This window comes from Heloderma suspectum, chromosome 4, assembly GCF_057233095.1.
Source record: "Heloderma suspectum isolate Gila_16-S chromosome 4, 16-S_ref, whole genome shotgun sequence".
Lineage (NCBI taxonomy): Eukaryota > Metazoa > Chordata > Lepidosauria > Squamata > Helodermatidae > Heloderma > Heloderma suspectum.
Window position 1 is genome coordinate 276,515,352 of NC_139461.1, and position 18,394 is coordinate 276,533,745.

At 40.8% G+C, this 18,394-nt stretch overlaps 1 protein-coding gene across 4 annotated transcripts in view; it reads right to left on the reverse strand.

Moving 5' to 3' along the window:
• Positions 1 to 6,004: 6,004 nt before the first annotated feature.
• Positions 6,005 to 18,394, reverse strand: part of ARHGAP40 (Rho GTPase activating protein 40) — a 90,350-nt gene continuing 77,960 nt past the window's right edge. For all 4 annotated transcript variants that reach the window (XM_084848376.1, XM_084848377.1, XM_084848375.1 and 1 more), the window contains 4 exons: positions 17,223 to 17,363; positions 14,317 to 14,477; positions 10,982 to 11,037; positions 6,005 to 8,893 (listed from right to left, as the gene is read on the reverse strand). In XM_084848376.1, coding sequence (XP_084704502.1) covers positions 8,787 to 8,893; positions 10,982 to 11,037; positions 14,317 to 14,477; positions 17,223 to 17,363 — 465 coding nt within the window. In that variant the 3' untranslated portion in view covers positions 6,005 to 8,786. The remainder of the gene's footprint in view (positions 8,894 to 10,981; positions 11,038 to 14,316; positions 14,478 to 17,222; positions 17,364 to 18,394) is intronic.

Below are 18,394 nucleotides of genomic sequence, written 5' to 3' on the forward strand. Positions count from 1 at the left end.
TTGGAGAAAGGTAACTCCCACGTGATAGTGGGAGGGGGCGGATTCCAGGATTATTTCCCCAGAGCTTTACCAACACAAAAAGCTGTATTAAGACTCCTATTTTACAGGAGAAAACAGGGCTGATGTGTTCCATATAATATATGCTTTAAGAAATACCAACAACTTTTGAGGGATGATTTAAGAAACGTTAATAATATTTGAGAACAACTGAGAACCTGTACGATCTGTGTGAGAAAAATATGTCTGCACCGAGGAGAAGAAAGGAGCTGGCATCCACTCCCCCCGCATCCTCTGTGCCCAAAATATTGAAGACTGAAGATATAGGGGAATTATTTATGCTGATAAAGACTTTATCTTCGCAATTTACGGAGCAGGTCAAGAGGCTGGATTTAATCCAAAATTCCATCACTGCCCTGCAAGGAGCTGTAGATTTAATTAATGCGTCACGGCAAAAAATGGAGATGAAAATTAATGAGCTTGAAGACCGTGTGGCTGGAAATGAAACTACGACTCAAATTTATTTTAAAAATACCTCTGATAGAATTTCTCAACTGGAAGCTTTCACGAAGAGATCCAATGTATGTATTTTGGGGATTAAAAATTTGCCTAATGATGTAAAATTGCTTGTTTTTGTGGATAAACTTTTGCATGAGATACTCCCTATTCCATCTGATTATTTACTTGATATTGAGCAGGCATTTCATGTGCCAAATGCTAAAGGGACTGATTACACCATCATAGCTCAATTTGCAAAAGTCTCCACAAAGGATTATATCCTGCACTTGGCAAGAGAAGCTCCAAGTCTTTCCTGGAGACAAGATAAAGTTATGTTATATCCTGACTACATCAAAGAGGTGGCAGATAAAAGAACGCAATTTATCAAAGCAAAGAACTTAGCAAAACAAATGAACTTACAATACTACTTAAAATATCCTGCTACTCTTTGCATTGTGTCTGAAGGTCAGATTAAGAAGTTTCAAAATCATGAAATGGCGGAGGCTTGGCTGAGCGTAAAAATGCGTGAGAATCTTGTTACAACCCCATAAACTGGAATTTTTAAACAAGCTGTGTTAATTGTTTCTATTTAGCCTATATGATCCAGGCAAACTCAGAAGATAAATTATATATATATATATATATATATATATATATATATATATATATATATGCTTATTTTCTTTCATTTCTTATTTTTTCTTGTTTTTCTTGCTTTTATTTTAAAATAGATAATATATCTAGTATAAAATATATTACTGAATATTAAAGGTTTATATTAAGTTTTATTATATAATATTGTTTATAATATATATATATATATATATATATAATATTTTTATTATTACTAATAATACTAGCCTTTTGGGAATGAATTCTAGACCTCTTTCTTTGATATAAGATTGATGATATGATATAGAAATGTAAGGTTGTTTATTAAATTGTAAGTTTGTTAAGGTTATAGATATAGTCTTTAAAACAGAATGACATTGGAGACTGAGGGGTGTTGGAGCTTAAACTCAATTCTTTAGGGGGGAAGGAGAGGGAGGGGGGAGTGAGGGGGAAAGAATTTTTTTTCTTTTTTCTTCGCTTCCTTTCCTCCTCCCTTTTCCCTTTATTTTTTTTTCTCTTTCTTTTTTCTTCTCTTTTTGTTATTGTGGTGTCCTCATCAGAATATTGTATTGCTGGGAAACTGAAGCATTGATAAGGTTGTTGGTAATTTTGGTACTGTTTATTTCATTCATATAAAATAAATAAAATATATTTTTTAAAAAAACAGTTGCTTAATCAGGGGATATAGTGGGAACTAGGGGAGAGAGAACAATTGCTTTAGCTGTTATCTTTTCAGTCATTTAAAAGCACTTTTAAATAGCTGAAACCTGCCATCCTGGAGAAAGATTGAAAACATCCCCTACTGGCTGACATGATTATGACATTAGCTGCCTTATACTGAGTGAGACCATTGGCCCATCTAGCCCAGTACTGTCAGCACTGACTGGCAGAAACCCTCCAGGCTTTCAGGCAGGAGTTTTTCCTGCCCTCTCTGGAGATGCCAGGGATCAAACCTGGGACTGTCTGTAGGCAAAACATGTCCTCTACTTCTATAGCTATGGTACCTATTTGCTTCCCCAGAAATTGTGGATACATTAATGGACATAACAACAATTAAACAATTAATAAGCATGAAGGGAAGTGGGCATAAGAATGAGGGCCTTTTCTGTCATAGCCCTGACTCTGTGCAGCAACCTCCCTGGGAAGATCTGCCTGGCTCTTTCTCTGCTTGCATTGTGATTGGCAGTTAAGATTAATCTTCAATTGCTTATGATCTACTGATTCTACTATGCATTTTGTTTAGTTTATTCAGGCTGAGCCCAAATGACCCCCCCCCTTTTCCCCACCCACCCCATTTGTGGCCAATGAAATGAAAGGGATTTCAACAATTTTTCAGGGGGGAAATTAGAGGCTTATTGTGGCATCATGGGGATGGTGCTATGTGATGAAGCAATGTTCTAGGAGGCATTCACAGGGTAGGGGAGATGGTGGCAACCAGCTGGCAGCCACTAGGCAGACTGTCACTGCTTCAGCAGGCAGAAAAGAGGACAAAAACAATGGAAGAGGTAGATCTGTTCCACCCCCAAAGGCACCCCTCCCCCAATTTGTCCAAAAGCATCAGTTCAGCATTAGTTTAAATGTTGTATTTTCATGGTAAGATACATGGTTGAAACCTGTACCATTTTGTGTCATTTGCAGGGTGTCACAACATTTTACCCCCTTCGCACCTCTACCCAAAATATATATTTACGTCACAACGTATCTGGCTGAAACTAGTGACAGTACAAAACCCATCCTTTGTGGTTGGGCTCATATTTGGGTTTAGGAAAATAAACTTTTGCCCCAAACTTGATTATAGCTTGTTGTTTTTTAAGCCTTTCATCAGGATATCTGCTGTGGAAAAAGGGTTTCTGGGGAGATTAAACACCCCAGAGGCTTACAGAATCCACTGGATTCCCAAATGCTATCAGAGACTTCCCAGTTGACATGGATGGCTCTCCTGTCAGAGCTCTGTGGAACAGGGAGATGGAACGGATGCTTGTCCTTGATCACGCCCAAGCAGACTGGTAGACAATTAGAACACAGTGGAGGAAGACCTGTGATGGGTGTGTCCAAATGCAAGTAAGAGGTCATTATCCAATCTATTCTGTGGCAGCGATGGTGACAAAGAGGCACTTTTTTTGCCACCATTGCATCTTTGGGGAGTCATCCAACTGAACATTTCTGGGCTGTTCGGGGCCTGCTTCTGTTAGGCCCAAGTTGGAGATATAAAAAAAAAACTCTTGGAGGCCTGTGTAACAAATTTGCAAGACACTTTTGAAGTTAAAGTTCTTCCCCTCCTCACCAACCATGCTCTGGTAACATCCCCCTTTGGATGACTGCAGTGTATTTGGAAGCTTCAATTAGTGCAAAATATAGCTGCCAGAATCTTGACTGGGACAGCCCATGCAAACATTTCACCAGTCCTAAAAGAGCTTCTCTGGCTGTCTAGTCACTTCCAAGCCCAGTTCAAAGCTATGAACAAATTGAGACCCAAGTTCCTGATGGGGCACCTCTTCCCGTACCATTCTGTCTACCCTCTAAGGTCATCTGCCGAGGCCTTCCTCCAAATCCCTCTTTCATCAGAGCTGAGACTTACATCAGCTAAAGAAAGTGGCTTCTCTGCTGTGGAACACCCTTCTGATGAAGGCTCACCTGGCATCAACATTGTTGGCTTTTAGGAACTAGGCTAAACCCTTTTTCTTCTCCCAGGAACAAAATTTCTGATTTTAAGCATTGTTGTGTTATCTGCTGTTTAGTTTAATATTTTTTCTTCTGTTTTATCATCTTGTTTAATTTTGTAAACCACTCTGGAACCTATCCTGATGAAGGATATGTAAATGTATGTAATATTTAAGAATATAATACTGTCCAAGAAAGTGGCTAGGTTACAAACTGGAACCAGCCCAAGGGACCATATCTCATGAATTCCTAAACAGCTACAGTAGCTGCTGGGCCATTTCTGGGTACAGTTCAATAAGTGCTAGTGATCACCTTCAAATGACTTGGGCCCAAGTGCTTCTCCCACACGAGTCTGCCGAGACATTACAATCATCCTCAGAGGCCCACCTCAAAAGTTCCCCCAGTTAACTTCAGTTGTAGCACCAACTACCCATGGTGACACTGCCAAGTGACATCCAGGGATCTGATGTGCCAGTAGTACACTGATGATACCCAGCTCTTTTTATCCTTATCATTGGGCCCAGGGGAAGTAGTCAAAGTGCTAAATCTGTGCCTGGTATTAGTCGGTTGGACGAGGAACATTAAAATATTTTTAAAACTTAAGCCGAAGCCCTACAAGATGGAGATATTACAACAGCTGTTTATAAAAGTATTTTGGAATGTAGTAAAACAGATGTTCAGAAAGTCAGAGATGAATGGAGTAAAGTTGGAATGCTCTATACAGTCTAATCAAAAGAAGGTTGCCTTAACTTCCATAGGTACTGTATCTGTAGACATAAAACTGAGACTGTTTCAGCAAAAATTGATGTTTCATATATATTGGACACCATAGAGGGTTGTTAAGAAGCAGCTGGCTAGCTCTGCATGATGCTGGAGGTGTAATGAGGACAATATGAGGGGCATATGATGTGGGCATGTCCTGTAGTAGCTACCTTTTGGTTGGAAGTTATTGCTCATATAAATGTTGTTCCTGAAAAATCTGTGATAATAATGGCTGTATATGTGCTTTTAAATTGCAGCCCTGTGATGTGGGGATTAAAAGACTGGCAGCAAAAGTGGATACTGAGAGCCCGTACAGTTGCGAAGACTTATACTCCAAGCTGGGAAGGAAAAAACACCCACCACCTATCACTCAATGGTCTAAAAATCTTACTGCTTTTGCTACATTTCAGTGTATCTCCTACAACCATCAAAGTAATATGGATGCCTGTTTAGATTTATGGAATGCTTATATCAGCATATATATTTGAAATGGAAATGTTTAATCCTTCTTTCCCCCGTTTTGTGTGTTTTCATCCTTTCTTTCCTATATCAAGACTAATGGTAATGATTACTATATATTGATATGTTTCATGATATGATTCCCCCCTTTTTTTGCTTGTTGTTAGTGTTGTGTTGCAAATTAAACATTTAAAAACAAACAAGACTGAGGTATTATTGGTGACTACATCAGGGAAATGGTATTCCACCTATTCTCGATGGCACTGCACTCCCCATGACCAGGTTCACAATCTTGGGGCACTACTAGATGCTATTTGAACAGCAGATCTGTGGGATGGATTACACTATACAGGGAGGCTTGCCCAGCACCAAATTTGATGTCTTTTCAGTGGTAAGGAAAGACACTTATTTGCAGGACCTTCCATTCCAGCATCTTATCTGAGCTGTTTTTCACAAGAGGTTATTGCTGCTGCTGCTTTGTTGTTTGAATTACTCTACTGAGATTACTCTTTTTGTAAGTTGCTTTTTAAATACATGTTTTAAAGTTGTTTACTCTGGCTGTTAGCTGCCTTGTGAGGGTTATGACCTAAGAAGCAGCCTAAAATAAAATAAAAAATCTTATGGATTTTAGTGTTTATTTTGCTTTTTCTCATGAATGATAGTTAGTGACCTGGACATTTATACAACTGAAGAGTGGCACACACATTTTTCAGATAAAAATAAATATTGGATGAAGGCGTTCATTCATCTATGTTTTGTGGACTATTCTAAATCTATTGGTTGAGACCTACAAAGGATTCCAAAACTATTTTTTCAATTCCTTGTTGTACCTTTTTAAAGACTTTGCTTACTAAATGCTTTTGCTGTTCAAGCTATTCTACTGCAGATATGACCCCTCTTTGTCTAGTTCAAAACCACTGTTTCTCCCATTGTAGATTCAGTAAAACTACTTTTATAGACAAAAAGAAATCCAGCAATTGACAACATGCAGTATAAGACAGGAGGGAAGATGTTTGGGAAATATGTCTAATTCTTTATTGATTAACTGTTTTAAATACAGCATTAAAATATTAATATAAACCGTTGTTAAAAAAACAAACAAGTGAACTTTACATTTTATGTCTCACTGCTTTAACTGCTGTCAAGCACAAAAGACAAAAGACACTGAAATCATTCAAAGAATACCAATATTATGGAGAGAGTTGGGGCTACAGATTGTTGTCCCTCATATGTTACAGCTACAGTCCATTTGTATCAAGATGCATTTCCTGCATATGGTTTTCCACAATGCTTACTTCACACTGATTTGTTAGCATTTGAGGAGTCTGTCATTTCCTTTCATGCCCATGCTTTTCATTCAGATTGGCCCTAAGTACAAATCTGAAAGTTGCTGGCAGGAAAAGACAGCCCCCATACGTAAAAGTAGGAATTAGTCCCTATTGTACCTTGGGCTGTTCATAAATACCCAAACTAACACCTTTTACCCAATACTACTTGTTCTGGGCACCTTGTACTGTCTCTCACACTGGATCAAAGCCCTCTCTCTGCTTGGCAAACCTGTATGCTCCAAAAGTTGGAACTTTTATATACAGTACTTCGTCACAGATGCACCAACATGGGATTAATTTTGTACAGTGCAAGCTCTACTTATATATTTCAGGGGGTTTGCAGGCAACTGCGTTGACTCTGATTTCCAGCTAGGCTTTGACACACAGATATTCCCATCTGCGTAAATATCTCATCCATCCTGTGTAGTTCATTTGCACTTTTCCAGAACATTCTGATGGTCTCCAGGACTCCTGTATCTATCCTTTCTTCAGTAGGAGTATACAGAAGACAGGAAATGCAAAGCTGGAAAATGATATTCTGTGGGGTGAGGTATTCTTTCTTCACTCTGGACAGAACTAGGTTAACAGCAATAGCAGCAGCTGCTGAAAACAACATCTATGTGAAATGTCCCGACCCATCCTCCCACCTCTATGTGTAAGGCCTAATGGAACTTACCACTCTTCAACATCACTCCCCATATTGACTATCACTAGTAAGGTGGGAAGAAATACTGTAACATTACCAGGACCTGATGGCAAGGTCTACTAGACATTAAAAAGGGTTGTTTACATGGAGTTGACATTTTTAGCAGTAGCCACAGGTTTGGGCAATATCTCATTCTACCCTTAATTTAAAAAAGTCCCAGGATTAGAGAAGTACCTTTGCATCACCACCCAACAAGTCATTAAGTTAAAAAGGAATGGTTGAGAGGTAATTCAAAGGTAATCCCCCCTCCCCCCAAAAAGGTGTTGAGGCTGTAATACACAAAATTACATTCAATTGTAGTGAGTCTCTTTGAGCTTGGATTCCTTTGTTATGCTAACAAAAATGAATTCTTCTAAATCTTTTTATGTCCAAAGGAGGGAAAACTTCCTGCAGTACATATTCGGTTGTTCCTATTTATTTTGTTCTTCCAATAATACTAGCTGTGATCTTTGGCTGAGAGACTATTTTTGAAAGAGTGTAGCTTCCCCAAGTCACCACATCAATTGCTTAAAAGTGAGCAACATGACATACTCTTTTTAAAATGGCTCCACTACTGTCTCAAAAATAATAGGCCCCCTTAAGTTGGAAGCTCAAACAAAGGTACCTAAACCTACTGCTTTTGAAAAATCTTTTGCACGTTTAGGTTGTTATTTTGGCTTTTTTAAAAAAGAAGAGAAGTTGAGGATACCAGAAGGAAGGACATTACAGAATCATAACATTCTTCAGAACAACCTAGACAAATTCAACAGGCTTTTGGTAAATAAAAACATACTATTTAAAAAAAATGCAGTATCAAAGAAACAACAGATATCAACTAAACATCATATGGCTCAGGTGTTCATGGATTGTCTTAGATATAACAAAAGACTTAAGGGTATGGAGAAGGAAGAGAAGTCTCTACCTGGCATTTCTTTAAACTGGGAAAAAATATTACAACCAGACAGGGATACAAAACCCAATTTGAAAATCAGAGGAGTTTCATTAAAAGAGTAATACTGAGGTGGTTTAGTGTAGTCAAGTAGGAAGATGTTCTTGGAGCATATTGCTTAAAAAAAAAGGCCCAGCAACACCATGCACATGCACAAATACACATTTGTGTATTGAATTATAATGTTAGAATGCATCACAGGAGACATTCTACACCTACAGTTCTGCATAGTTAATATTTCACCCCCACTGTGCTTGGACAACGGTATTCTGAAGGCAGAACTTCAAATGCAAAATGTTTTTTCTCTTCCTGCACTCTGGGCAATTTGGTTATAAATTAAGCCCTCCAAAACAAAACAAAATTTTAAAAACCCACATCCCTCCAAGAAGCTTTAATCCAAAAATGCAGTTTTGCATTATGAATATCACCAGGTGTTAACCAACTACAGCTTGTTGAGACTCTGGTATCTCCTTCCTCCAATGTGAGGCTTTAAGTCTCACCAATAAATGAATCAAACCTCAAAGTCAGATAATTGCCATTGGTTCCTTCAAGGATGTGGCTCTCTGTTTTTGTTTTTTAATCCTTCCTTTCTCATCAGCTCTCACGGGAATTTCTTTACTACATGCATTAATGCCAGCATATACACACTTCTCTTCTTCCATTGGCTACAAATTCATACGAACTTTGAAAAAGGAATTGCTACTTTTACTACAGCTTGTCGTTCCATTAAAAAAAAAAAAATCAGGCATAGATAATGCTTGAGATTCCCCCCCCCCCTTTAACTTTTTGTTTTAACATAATCTGTGGTTGGATGCTTTTTCCCCCGCCAGTCTTCCTAGAACGTTCTTGGAAAAGACGGGTTTGGCCTTATAATCCATTCTGCATGGGGGTTCACATGATAAAGGTCTAAGAGGTATGTGTCTGGGTCCAGGCAAAGCTCACCTGTTGAGAGGGAAAAAAGCATTTTTCAAAAAATTAGTCCCAAAGTTATAAACCTATTAACCTGTCCTGTATCTAGTAATATGTGCATTCATTTCAAATGACTGAATAAACTCCCTAATAATAGCACCCAGGCTTTGAGAAACATCTCTCCTATTTTGTCTGGGCTACAAGTGAAGAAAAGGAAAAAGAAAAAAATGGTCCCCAGTGAATAAAAAGATTTCAGCCACTGTCCACTGAACTCACACCCCTGCCCTGTACTGGAGGCACCTGTCATGACAGCTGTGGAGAAAGCAGAGAGAAAAAATAGGCTCATGATGGAATCAGATTAAGTTCTCAACATTATACTACTGATGGACTTGGGAGGAGCTGGAAATTGGCACTCACCAAGAGCAACTTTGGGAGCAGAAGCCATGTCCTCACCTCAGTTCTCCTCCCCTTCTTGAGACTATTAGCTCCATCTCACTCCTCTAAACTCAGGTGGGGGACATAGGAAGCTGTCCATTAGATGTCAGACTACTTGTCCATCCATTACTGTTTACTTTCACTGGCAATGGCTCTCCGGCTCTTAGGCAAAGGGCCTTCTCATCCCTCACTAAGTGAGCCTTTTAATTGGAGATGACAGGGATTGAAGCTGGGACCTCACATGCTCCACCACTGAACAGAAAGGGACAGCATCAAGGACTGGATAGGGCAGGAAGTAGTGAGGAATAGGGATGTGAGAATCAGCAAAACTCAAGGTCGTTGAGGTTCTCCAAATTCCACCTCAAAGCTTGTTCTGACTCATATCAGGATAGGATTGTAAGCATTGCTTTTTTCTTCACATGAAAATTTGTGCATTTCTGTGTGCATTTTTCAAAATGTATGCATCAATTGTGTGCATCTTTGAGATGTTCACATTATTCTCACATTGATTGAAGTGTGTATACATTTTTCAAAAGTATGCATGTTTTCATGCACATTTTTGAAACTCTTTTTTTGTTGTTGTTCTGCAAGAAGCTTGGGAACGTGGAAACCAATTGCAGATTGTGTTCAGGTCAGTGTCTGGTTCCAGGAGGTACAAACTGGGGCAATTCTGGTCAAAGGTAAACTGAAACTAATTTATGATACAGCAGCGAGTGGCAACTGTGGCAAGGACTCCTGAGCTCCAAGCTCCCAGAGTGCAGCAGTGTCATTCAGAGGGTCTGGTCCTCTTCACTGATACACACTCTGCATAAAGGTAAACCCAGCCTTACAAGAAGCAGTTCACATTGCAACCTTTTATATAAAAAAACATGTTTGCTCAGAGGTTTGCGTATGTGTCATAGGTAGAGCAGTTAACTGCCAGTATCAGAATAAAGAAACATTGGGTACTTTTGTGATAAAAATAAGGATACAATCACACTTCTTGCCAGACATGCCAATATTCTGCTGATTTGCCACATCATTTAAAAAAAAAAAAAACTTTGGGGGAGGGAGAAATAAAAAGATTTGGAGTCCCTTGCTACATGGGAGTGTTCAATAATCCTTTTTTTAAAATGCAGCAGAACAGATACCCACACCTCTTCCTCCTCATCCCCATTAGCCTTTTAATATTATTTATTTAGAACATTTATAGGCCACCTCATCTCGATGACTCAGCAGTTTACAAAAATTAAGACACACACAACCATGTACACATACATTTTGTTAGATTATATTTAATTAATGTTCAAAAAGTTGGGGGGGGTGCGCGCGTGTGTACACACACATGAGGAGGAGGAGGAAAGAAGGAGAAGTGTGGCACTACTATTTCCCCACAGTAAGGCTATCTTCCCATCTATCAGATATAGTTGGGATATTGTGCATTTGCATCAATGAAAAAAAGAGATTTGCAAATGATCAAGGCTAGGAATGTGATTTAGGCAAGCTTTGTATGGAAATTCCCCCAGTAAGCTCCTTGTTGCCTTCTGGCTCTGCAAGGCCTAAGGATGCTCATTCCTAGTTGCTGACCATCCAATTCGTTTCTACAGCAGCTCCTCACTTCTGCTGCCCAACGACCTCACCTGTTAATTCACTAGTCCACACTCCCCACAATTAAAAATAAAATACCAGCGTTTCAAATTCACATACTTATGTTGCCACCAACTTCATAAAGGAGCAAGTTCATTGAATCCACTGAACCATTACTGCAAAACAAACGGAACAAAAAAAAACTCTGTTACAACCAACTTCAAAATGAAGACAACCAAATCTTATTTGTATTACCCTAGATTTAAAGATAGAGAGGTCTGAGTTTAGAGAGGTCAGCTCATGTAAAAAGGTATAGTAGGTACAGATCAGTAAAACTCTGGCCAGCATCCTTTTATGCTTTGGTAAAGTCACTAGACACTACCCAGTGCTGCCACTGCACTAGCAGGAAGAACTCCTAGCTCAACGGGAAAGTAGCACTTGCTAGCACAATCCAGGAAACTAGCCCAAACTACCACTTCCAGAATGGGACAAGTCAGGAAAGGAGCTCTGCTGATCTGTCCCATTCTGGAAGTGATCGTTTCACTTAGTTTCCTGGGTTGCGCTAGCAAACGCTAGTTTCCCATTGCACGAACAGCCATTCCTGCTACTGCAACCTATTTAGAGCTGGCGGATTGCCAACACTGGATTAAGCCCACTATGAAGCCCACGTATGGAAAGTAGGCTAATGGTCTGTCCTGCTAGAGAGACTGATGGAGCAATCCCATGCATTGTGTGTGTTGTGCTATGTTAGGGTTGATGTTTTAAATTACCGATAAATGATTACCAGTTTTATACCAAAAAATCCTGGGAATTGTAGCTTGGTAAGGATTCACAGAATGCTCTTTCAGAGACTCCTTAGCTCCCACTCACAACACTATGATGCCCAGGGTGAGGGAATGACTGTTCAAGTTTAGGTAGGTGGTGTAGATATTCTGTCATACCCTCAAGTCCCAGCAAAGGCTTCTCAAAAAGAAAATAAAAAGACTAAAACAAAAAAATCAATGTCTATCAACAACATTCAGCTCAACTCAACAGTCAATTCCAGAGATGCTTGAATGTGTTAAGGAAAAACTGCAGCATCCCCAAGTGGAGGTAGTTGCTGTTAATAGAGTATTAAGGACTAATGCCTCAAATCCACCGTGACGTGCCCAGGAGTCCCCTTCATTTTTCACTTTCTGCTGCTCATTTACTGAAAGAAGCAAGAAAACTACTTTCCCTGTATATAGAACATACTAACAGAAGAAAATAGTAATACAAATTGCCCAAGAAGAAGACTTTGTATAAGTCAGACTCGGATTCAGGTCGCAGTCAAAAACTGTAACCATGATGTAACTGGTCTTTTATTTATTATGCTTATTCCCACTTTTCCTTCAAGGAGCTCAGGGCCTTGGTCTCCAGTTTAGGCAGCTTACAGGGCCATGCCTGCTTAAGCCGCATGTATTCAGACCATTTTCTGGGTCTTGGTCCACAGGGTTCATGGGAACTGCAGTCACTACAAGGTTATAACTAGGGATGCAGGAGAAATCTGCAACAGATTCAAATGCGTTCGGGTTTCTATGTATTCAATGGGTTCCACAGTGGACCGGCTTTTTCAGAGTCATGCAGATTCTGTGAACTTGTGGACCTTTTTAAAAAAAACTTTTCAGGAATTCTACACAAATTTAGTCATACAAAAATACAAAGAAAAAAAACACCGACCAAAAATTTGCTTTTTCCCCCACAGGCTAAAGCATGAAACTGTGGATTGGGGCGGGGGGGGATGTGTGCATTTTTCATTTGTTTCCACTTTTGGGGATATTTGGGTAAATCTGCATTAACATTTGCAATAGTTAATGCAGATTAGTGAACTTGCACACTTGTGCATTAGTGCTTATGTGAATGAGCGCAAGTAGAACGAAATTCTCCTACAAAAAATCCAAATCAGTCAAGGAGTGGACAACAATCCATGAAACACACACAGAATAGATTTAACAAAATCCGTACATCCCTAGCTACAGTGATATAATTCAATCGTCTGGCAAGCAGGACAACTGTGCCAGCAGGAGGAGGATCTCCTTCCAATGCAAATACCAGGTTCAGAAGAAGGGCTTTCCTCAGGACTGCAGCAGGGAGAAGAAAGGTTAAATTCAAGCCTGGTCTGACCCCCACCCCCACCTCAGCTGATGCAATTTGCATTTTCAAAACCTGCACATTAAATACAAAGATGCCATTAAGTTCAGTTTGGCCCTGAGATTATTTCAGAAAAGGCATTTCTGAGACTTATTTTTCTTCTTCTGTATTTGTTTTTGGCAGTTCAAATAACAAAGAACATTTTCAAGCGTAGCAATCCAAGGCAAGAGTATCCGTTGGTTCATTCTAGTCCCTTCCTTCTCCCTCAAGGTGGGACCAGTGCTCTGGTTGCCATACATACTGAGTACCAGAACACATCACCACACCAAAAAAACCAGTATTCATATTCAGAAGAACATAGGAAGAGCCCCGCTGGATCTGGTCAAAGAGATATCTAGTCCAGCACTCTGTTTGCACAGAGGGCAGCATGATGGCTATAGGAAGCCCGCAAGCCGGACAAGCCAGTTTGATTTTATCATGTGCTAAATCAAGAAATTAAATTGAAAAGCAACATGTGCAGGAAGGCTGCTGTGGACTGTACAATCCTTAAATGTTATGGATTTGTTGTCAGTTGTAGAAAAATTCCTGCAGAAGGTTTAACTTGCTACCATTCTCTTAAAGCAGCTTCCCCCTCTTTTTTTAGCATCTCACTCCTTTCCTCCTAAGGAAACGTATTTTCCTCAGACAATGTTTTCTGCTCATAAAAAATGCCTAAATTTCAGAAGGCAAAATATGCAGATGCAGTTCACACATTACACCAAGGGTGTATCTACACTAGAACAATATTGTGGTTTTACAACTGTTTAAAACTGTCATGGCTTCCCCAAAGAATCCTGGAAACAATCATTTATCAAGGATACTGAAAAGCCTGTTAGCAACACCAGGCGCCTCCCCCCACCAATAAAACTACAGTTCCCAGTATTCCCTTGAGGGAATAGTTGTTAAAAGCTGCATTTAGGGCACATGCCATAGACTTAAGCTAGTTTGAGACTCTTTTACACTATTGGCATGCGTGTGTGATTACTGCTAATTTAGGACAGAATACCAGAACCATCTTTTAAAAAGAAAAAGAAAAAAAGTATTTTCCAGCCTTCCCCAACCTGGTGCCTTGCAGATGTTTTAGACTACAACTCCCAGCATTCCTGACCATTGGCCATGCCTGGGGCTGATGGGAGTTAAAGTCCAAAACATCTGGAGGTCACCAGGCACTCATTTTCCAGCCATGGAAAAGACAAATACGGATTGAAGTACCGCCATGTGAACACAGCTTCTATTAAATTCTGCTGGTCTCACAGATTACAAATTCCAATTGCTTATAGGTAGGAAAAGTGTGGGAGGGCTGTTACCATTTGATCAAGTTGACTGTGTTGACAATATTCCAGCCATTCTGACAGAGGTTCTTCTGGAACTGTCTCAGGACATCGGCAGCTTTGGTTCCATTGGTTAAGTGAACTTCCAGAGAGTCCTTTAGGAACAGGGAAGCCTGGACTTTCACTGTTTTAGAGGGCTGAAAGATGGAGGCGGTAGCATGGGGAGGGGAGGATGAGAAGGAACACACAGGTAAGAACATCTAAATACATGCACAGACAAACATGAAGGCGTATGGAAGCAATCAGGCACTCTATCTAGAAAAGGTTCTCGCCTCCAAGTTTCTATTGTTATGTATGCCCACCTCCATCAGACTAGGCAGAGGTGGCAAAGGAGAGGAGTGACGCAAAGTGACGAAGATTAAAATCACTTCCATCATATAACTACCAAAGTGGTAGCATTGGACTAGAATTGATAGAATAAGCAGGTGCTCCCCCTGCTGTTCATGTGGGGGAAAACACTTGTGTTGCAAGCAGGAATTCTCACTATCAATTCGCAGAAGATATAACAAAAGATTTTTATTTTATCCAAGCAGCTTGTCAGGAGCCTCAAAGGATGGCTGCTCAAGTTCAATCTCATGAAAGGCCCATGACTAGCCCTCCTAAGGCCCGAAAATGTCCACACAGAACAGACTCCAGGGAAACAAAAAAAGGACTGCCTCTCCACTGTCCATCTCAGTACCAATTTACCAATGGATAAACACAGAACAGAGGAAAATCATTTTAAAAATACAGAGCTAGGAGAGACCAAATTGGATCTCCTAAGATTTTGTTGCCTGAGGTGAAGAACAAGATGGTGACCTCTCCCCAGTCCATGTACAAAAGCTGACTGGACTGCTAGTTGAAACTTTCTTTAACACTAGCTATGAGAAAGCAGTGCACTTGCAGGCAGCAGGCCAGCTTATGAGGCACAGGATAGGCTGTGTGGCACACAGCTTTCCCCTCCAACATCCTGCTGCCACCTCCCAGAATCTGCCGCCAGAGAGCTGGCCCTGCTTGTGACTGACCTCATCCTGCAACTGCTGCAGCTGCCTCTTTAGTAAGGCTTGTGTCAGTCTGTGAATGGTGGCTTCATATATTATCATTGTTCTCTTCCAATACACAGTTGGCTATTACCACCTGCATTTGTTCAAGGCTGTCAGACAACTACCAAGGCTCCAGGACCCGATCAGGCCTCACCGCTAATGTCTGTCCTGGGCCCCAAAATGGTTTTTCCAATAATGTGCTCAGTGCTGAGTCTGAGGGCTGCCATTTTAAATTTCCCATAATGCCCCCAACGAAGCACTGTTTGGGGAATGTTTAGGAAATACAAATAGGAGCTTCAGACCCAACTTCCCCCATGGCAGTTTCAGAACTGAAGCATTGCTTCTGGAGCTGCTACCACCAGGTAAACCTTCCAGGGCTGGGGCTCCCTCCTATGTCATGGGGTGCCCCTCCTTAGGGAGGGGCCCCCCAGGGGACACTTTGCTGAAGTTTCCCTCAAATCTGGAGCTTTGGTTCCTGGATTTTAAACAGGATAGTACCATGATGACTCAAAAGAGGGTGAAGACATCCAGGGCCGAAACCACCCACCCATCCTTCTACACAGAGCTCACAATATAAGGATCTTTTATGATGTAAGAAGAGCAGTAAAAGATCAGCAATATGGTGAAGGTGTCATGGGATACTTGCTCCATAGAAAGTGCAAGGATAATTATAGAGTTCCAGAAGTTAATGGATGATACTATTTAGGAGGAGGCTACAGGGAAATACCGCACAGGCAAGTGGTCTACATCATCTCAGAAATCCTTTCACAACACTCATGTAAAGTAGACATTTATTGTATAGATTGGTGGGACAAAAGTAGTGGTTTGCTTAAGGCCACCCAGAGAATAGCTGAGCTTTGAAGTGAGAATATCCTGCTCAAAACATTTCAAAGGCCACCTCAGATGGCAGCTCAGCTAACTATCATTGGAACAGTTAAGAAATATGTGTCACTAATAAGGATGTACAAACCTCTCAACACCTGGTCCGGGGGTAGTCCGTTGTGGGGAAATCCAGCCCGCTTGGGGCTCAGTGGATTTCCCCAGGGCCTGTGCCTCGTCCTCCAGATTTCATGCGGCTTTTTTCTGTTTAAAGAGGGAAAGATATGCTAATTGCAGCTGCAATTAGCATATCTTGGGCAAACTACAGCTGTAATTAGCACATTTTACACCATTTGCGGCCATAAGGTGCTTCATTATACATAAATTGTGGCCGTAAATTAGAGTATTTTACATTATTTGCAGCCATAAAGTGCTTCGTTATACGTAAATTGCAACTGCAATTTACGTATAACGAAGCACTTTACAGCCGCAAATGGTGTAAAATACGCTGATTACAGACGTAATTTGCCCAAAATACACTAGTTGTGGCCACAATTGGCATATGTTGCCCTGTTTAAACATTAAAAAGCCACACAAAATCTGGAGGACGCGCTGGCAGAGAGAGCTGATCCGCTGCAGACTCCACAGGTTGGATTCCCAGGAATTTGACCTCACTAAGGTCCGTGGTGGATTTCTCCAGCATCCCTAGTCGCTAAGTTGCAATGCTGGTGAGCAATAAGGTGTACTTGTTCTCAGAGTTTTCATTTGTGTGTGCGTGCATGTATGCATAGATACAATTCCTTGTACCATTAAAATCAGTCAGTGGTCACACAGTAGCTGCACACAAAGTCCGTGAAAATTCTATCTTTGCCTGTTGCCAGCCCATTCTGTAAATTACAAGCACATGCTAGTCAGCTAATTACAAGTCCAAATGGGCAGGCTTTTCCTGCTGTTTCCATGTGCCAAAAAGTGATCAGGCATGGGCTTGGGCAAATTTGATGGTCAACACTGTGGAGGCTGGGCAGGGAGAATTTCACTCACTTCGCCATGGTTCTTCTCTGTCTTTTCCTTGTCTGTGTGAATCTTCCTTAACAGGTTTTTGATCCTCCTGTCATAGAACTGGTACTTCCTGCTGTTGCTCTCATTCATTTTTCTCACTTGAGTTACCAAGAATGATGCAACCTAAAAGAAATGCAAAGGGGGGGAGGTGAGAGAAAGAGAGAACTGACTGTTGTGAGACACAATTTAGCCATGTCACAAAAATTCTGAAAATAACTCCTGAAGACAGGACAAACAGAAGATATATAGACCTAGGAGTAAGAAAAAGCAGGCTGTTTCTGAACTGTGCATTGGTAACCACGAGACTGGACTACAGTAATGCTTTCTTTCTGGGGCTGCCCTTGAGGCTGGTTCAGAAGATGTAGGTAGTGCAGAATGCTGCAGAGAGGCTGCTGAACGGAGTGCTGTGCCATGCGTATGTAACACCTGTGCTGAAAGAGCTACGCTGCCTGCCAGTTTGCTACCAAGCCAAGTTCAAGGTATTATTATTGACATATAAAGCCCTAAACAACTTAGGACCAGATTACCTGAAAGATCATCTCCCCTATGACCCATTAGACTGCTGTGATCATCAAGGGAGGCCTTGCTGTCTGTGCCACATCCTGCAGAGTCCCATCTGACAGCAACATGGCAATGGGCCTTTTCTGTGGTGGCCCTCTCACTCTGAAATGCCCTCCCCTATTCAATACATCAGGCACTGACAATCATGTGCTTTCAACCATTATTAAAACTTATTTGTTTACCCTGGTTTTTCTCAACCATTAACTTGTGTTATTATAATGATGTATTGCTTTATAATTTGTTGTAAACCACTTAGAGATTTTAAAATGGGAAGTGGTATACAAATATTCTACAATAAATAAGCAGAGAAGGAAAATCCTTGGGGTGGGTGACAGTAACTTTGTTGTTGTTGTTCAGTCGTTGAGTCATGTCCGACTCTTCGTGATCCCATGGACCATAGCATGCCAGGCCTTCCTGTCCTGCGCTCTCTCCTGGAGTGTGCTCAAGTTCATATTCATTGCATCGGTGATGCTATCTAGCCATCTCATCCTCTGCCATCCCCTTCTCCTTTTGCCTTCAATCTTTCCCAGCATCAGAGTCTTTTCCAGTGACTTTTCTCTTCACATTAGGTGGCCAAAATATTTGAGCTTCAG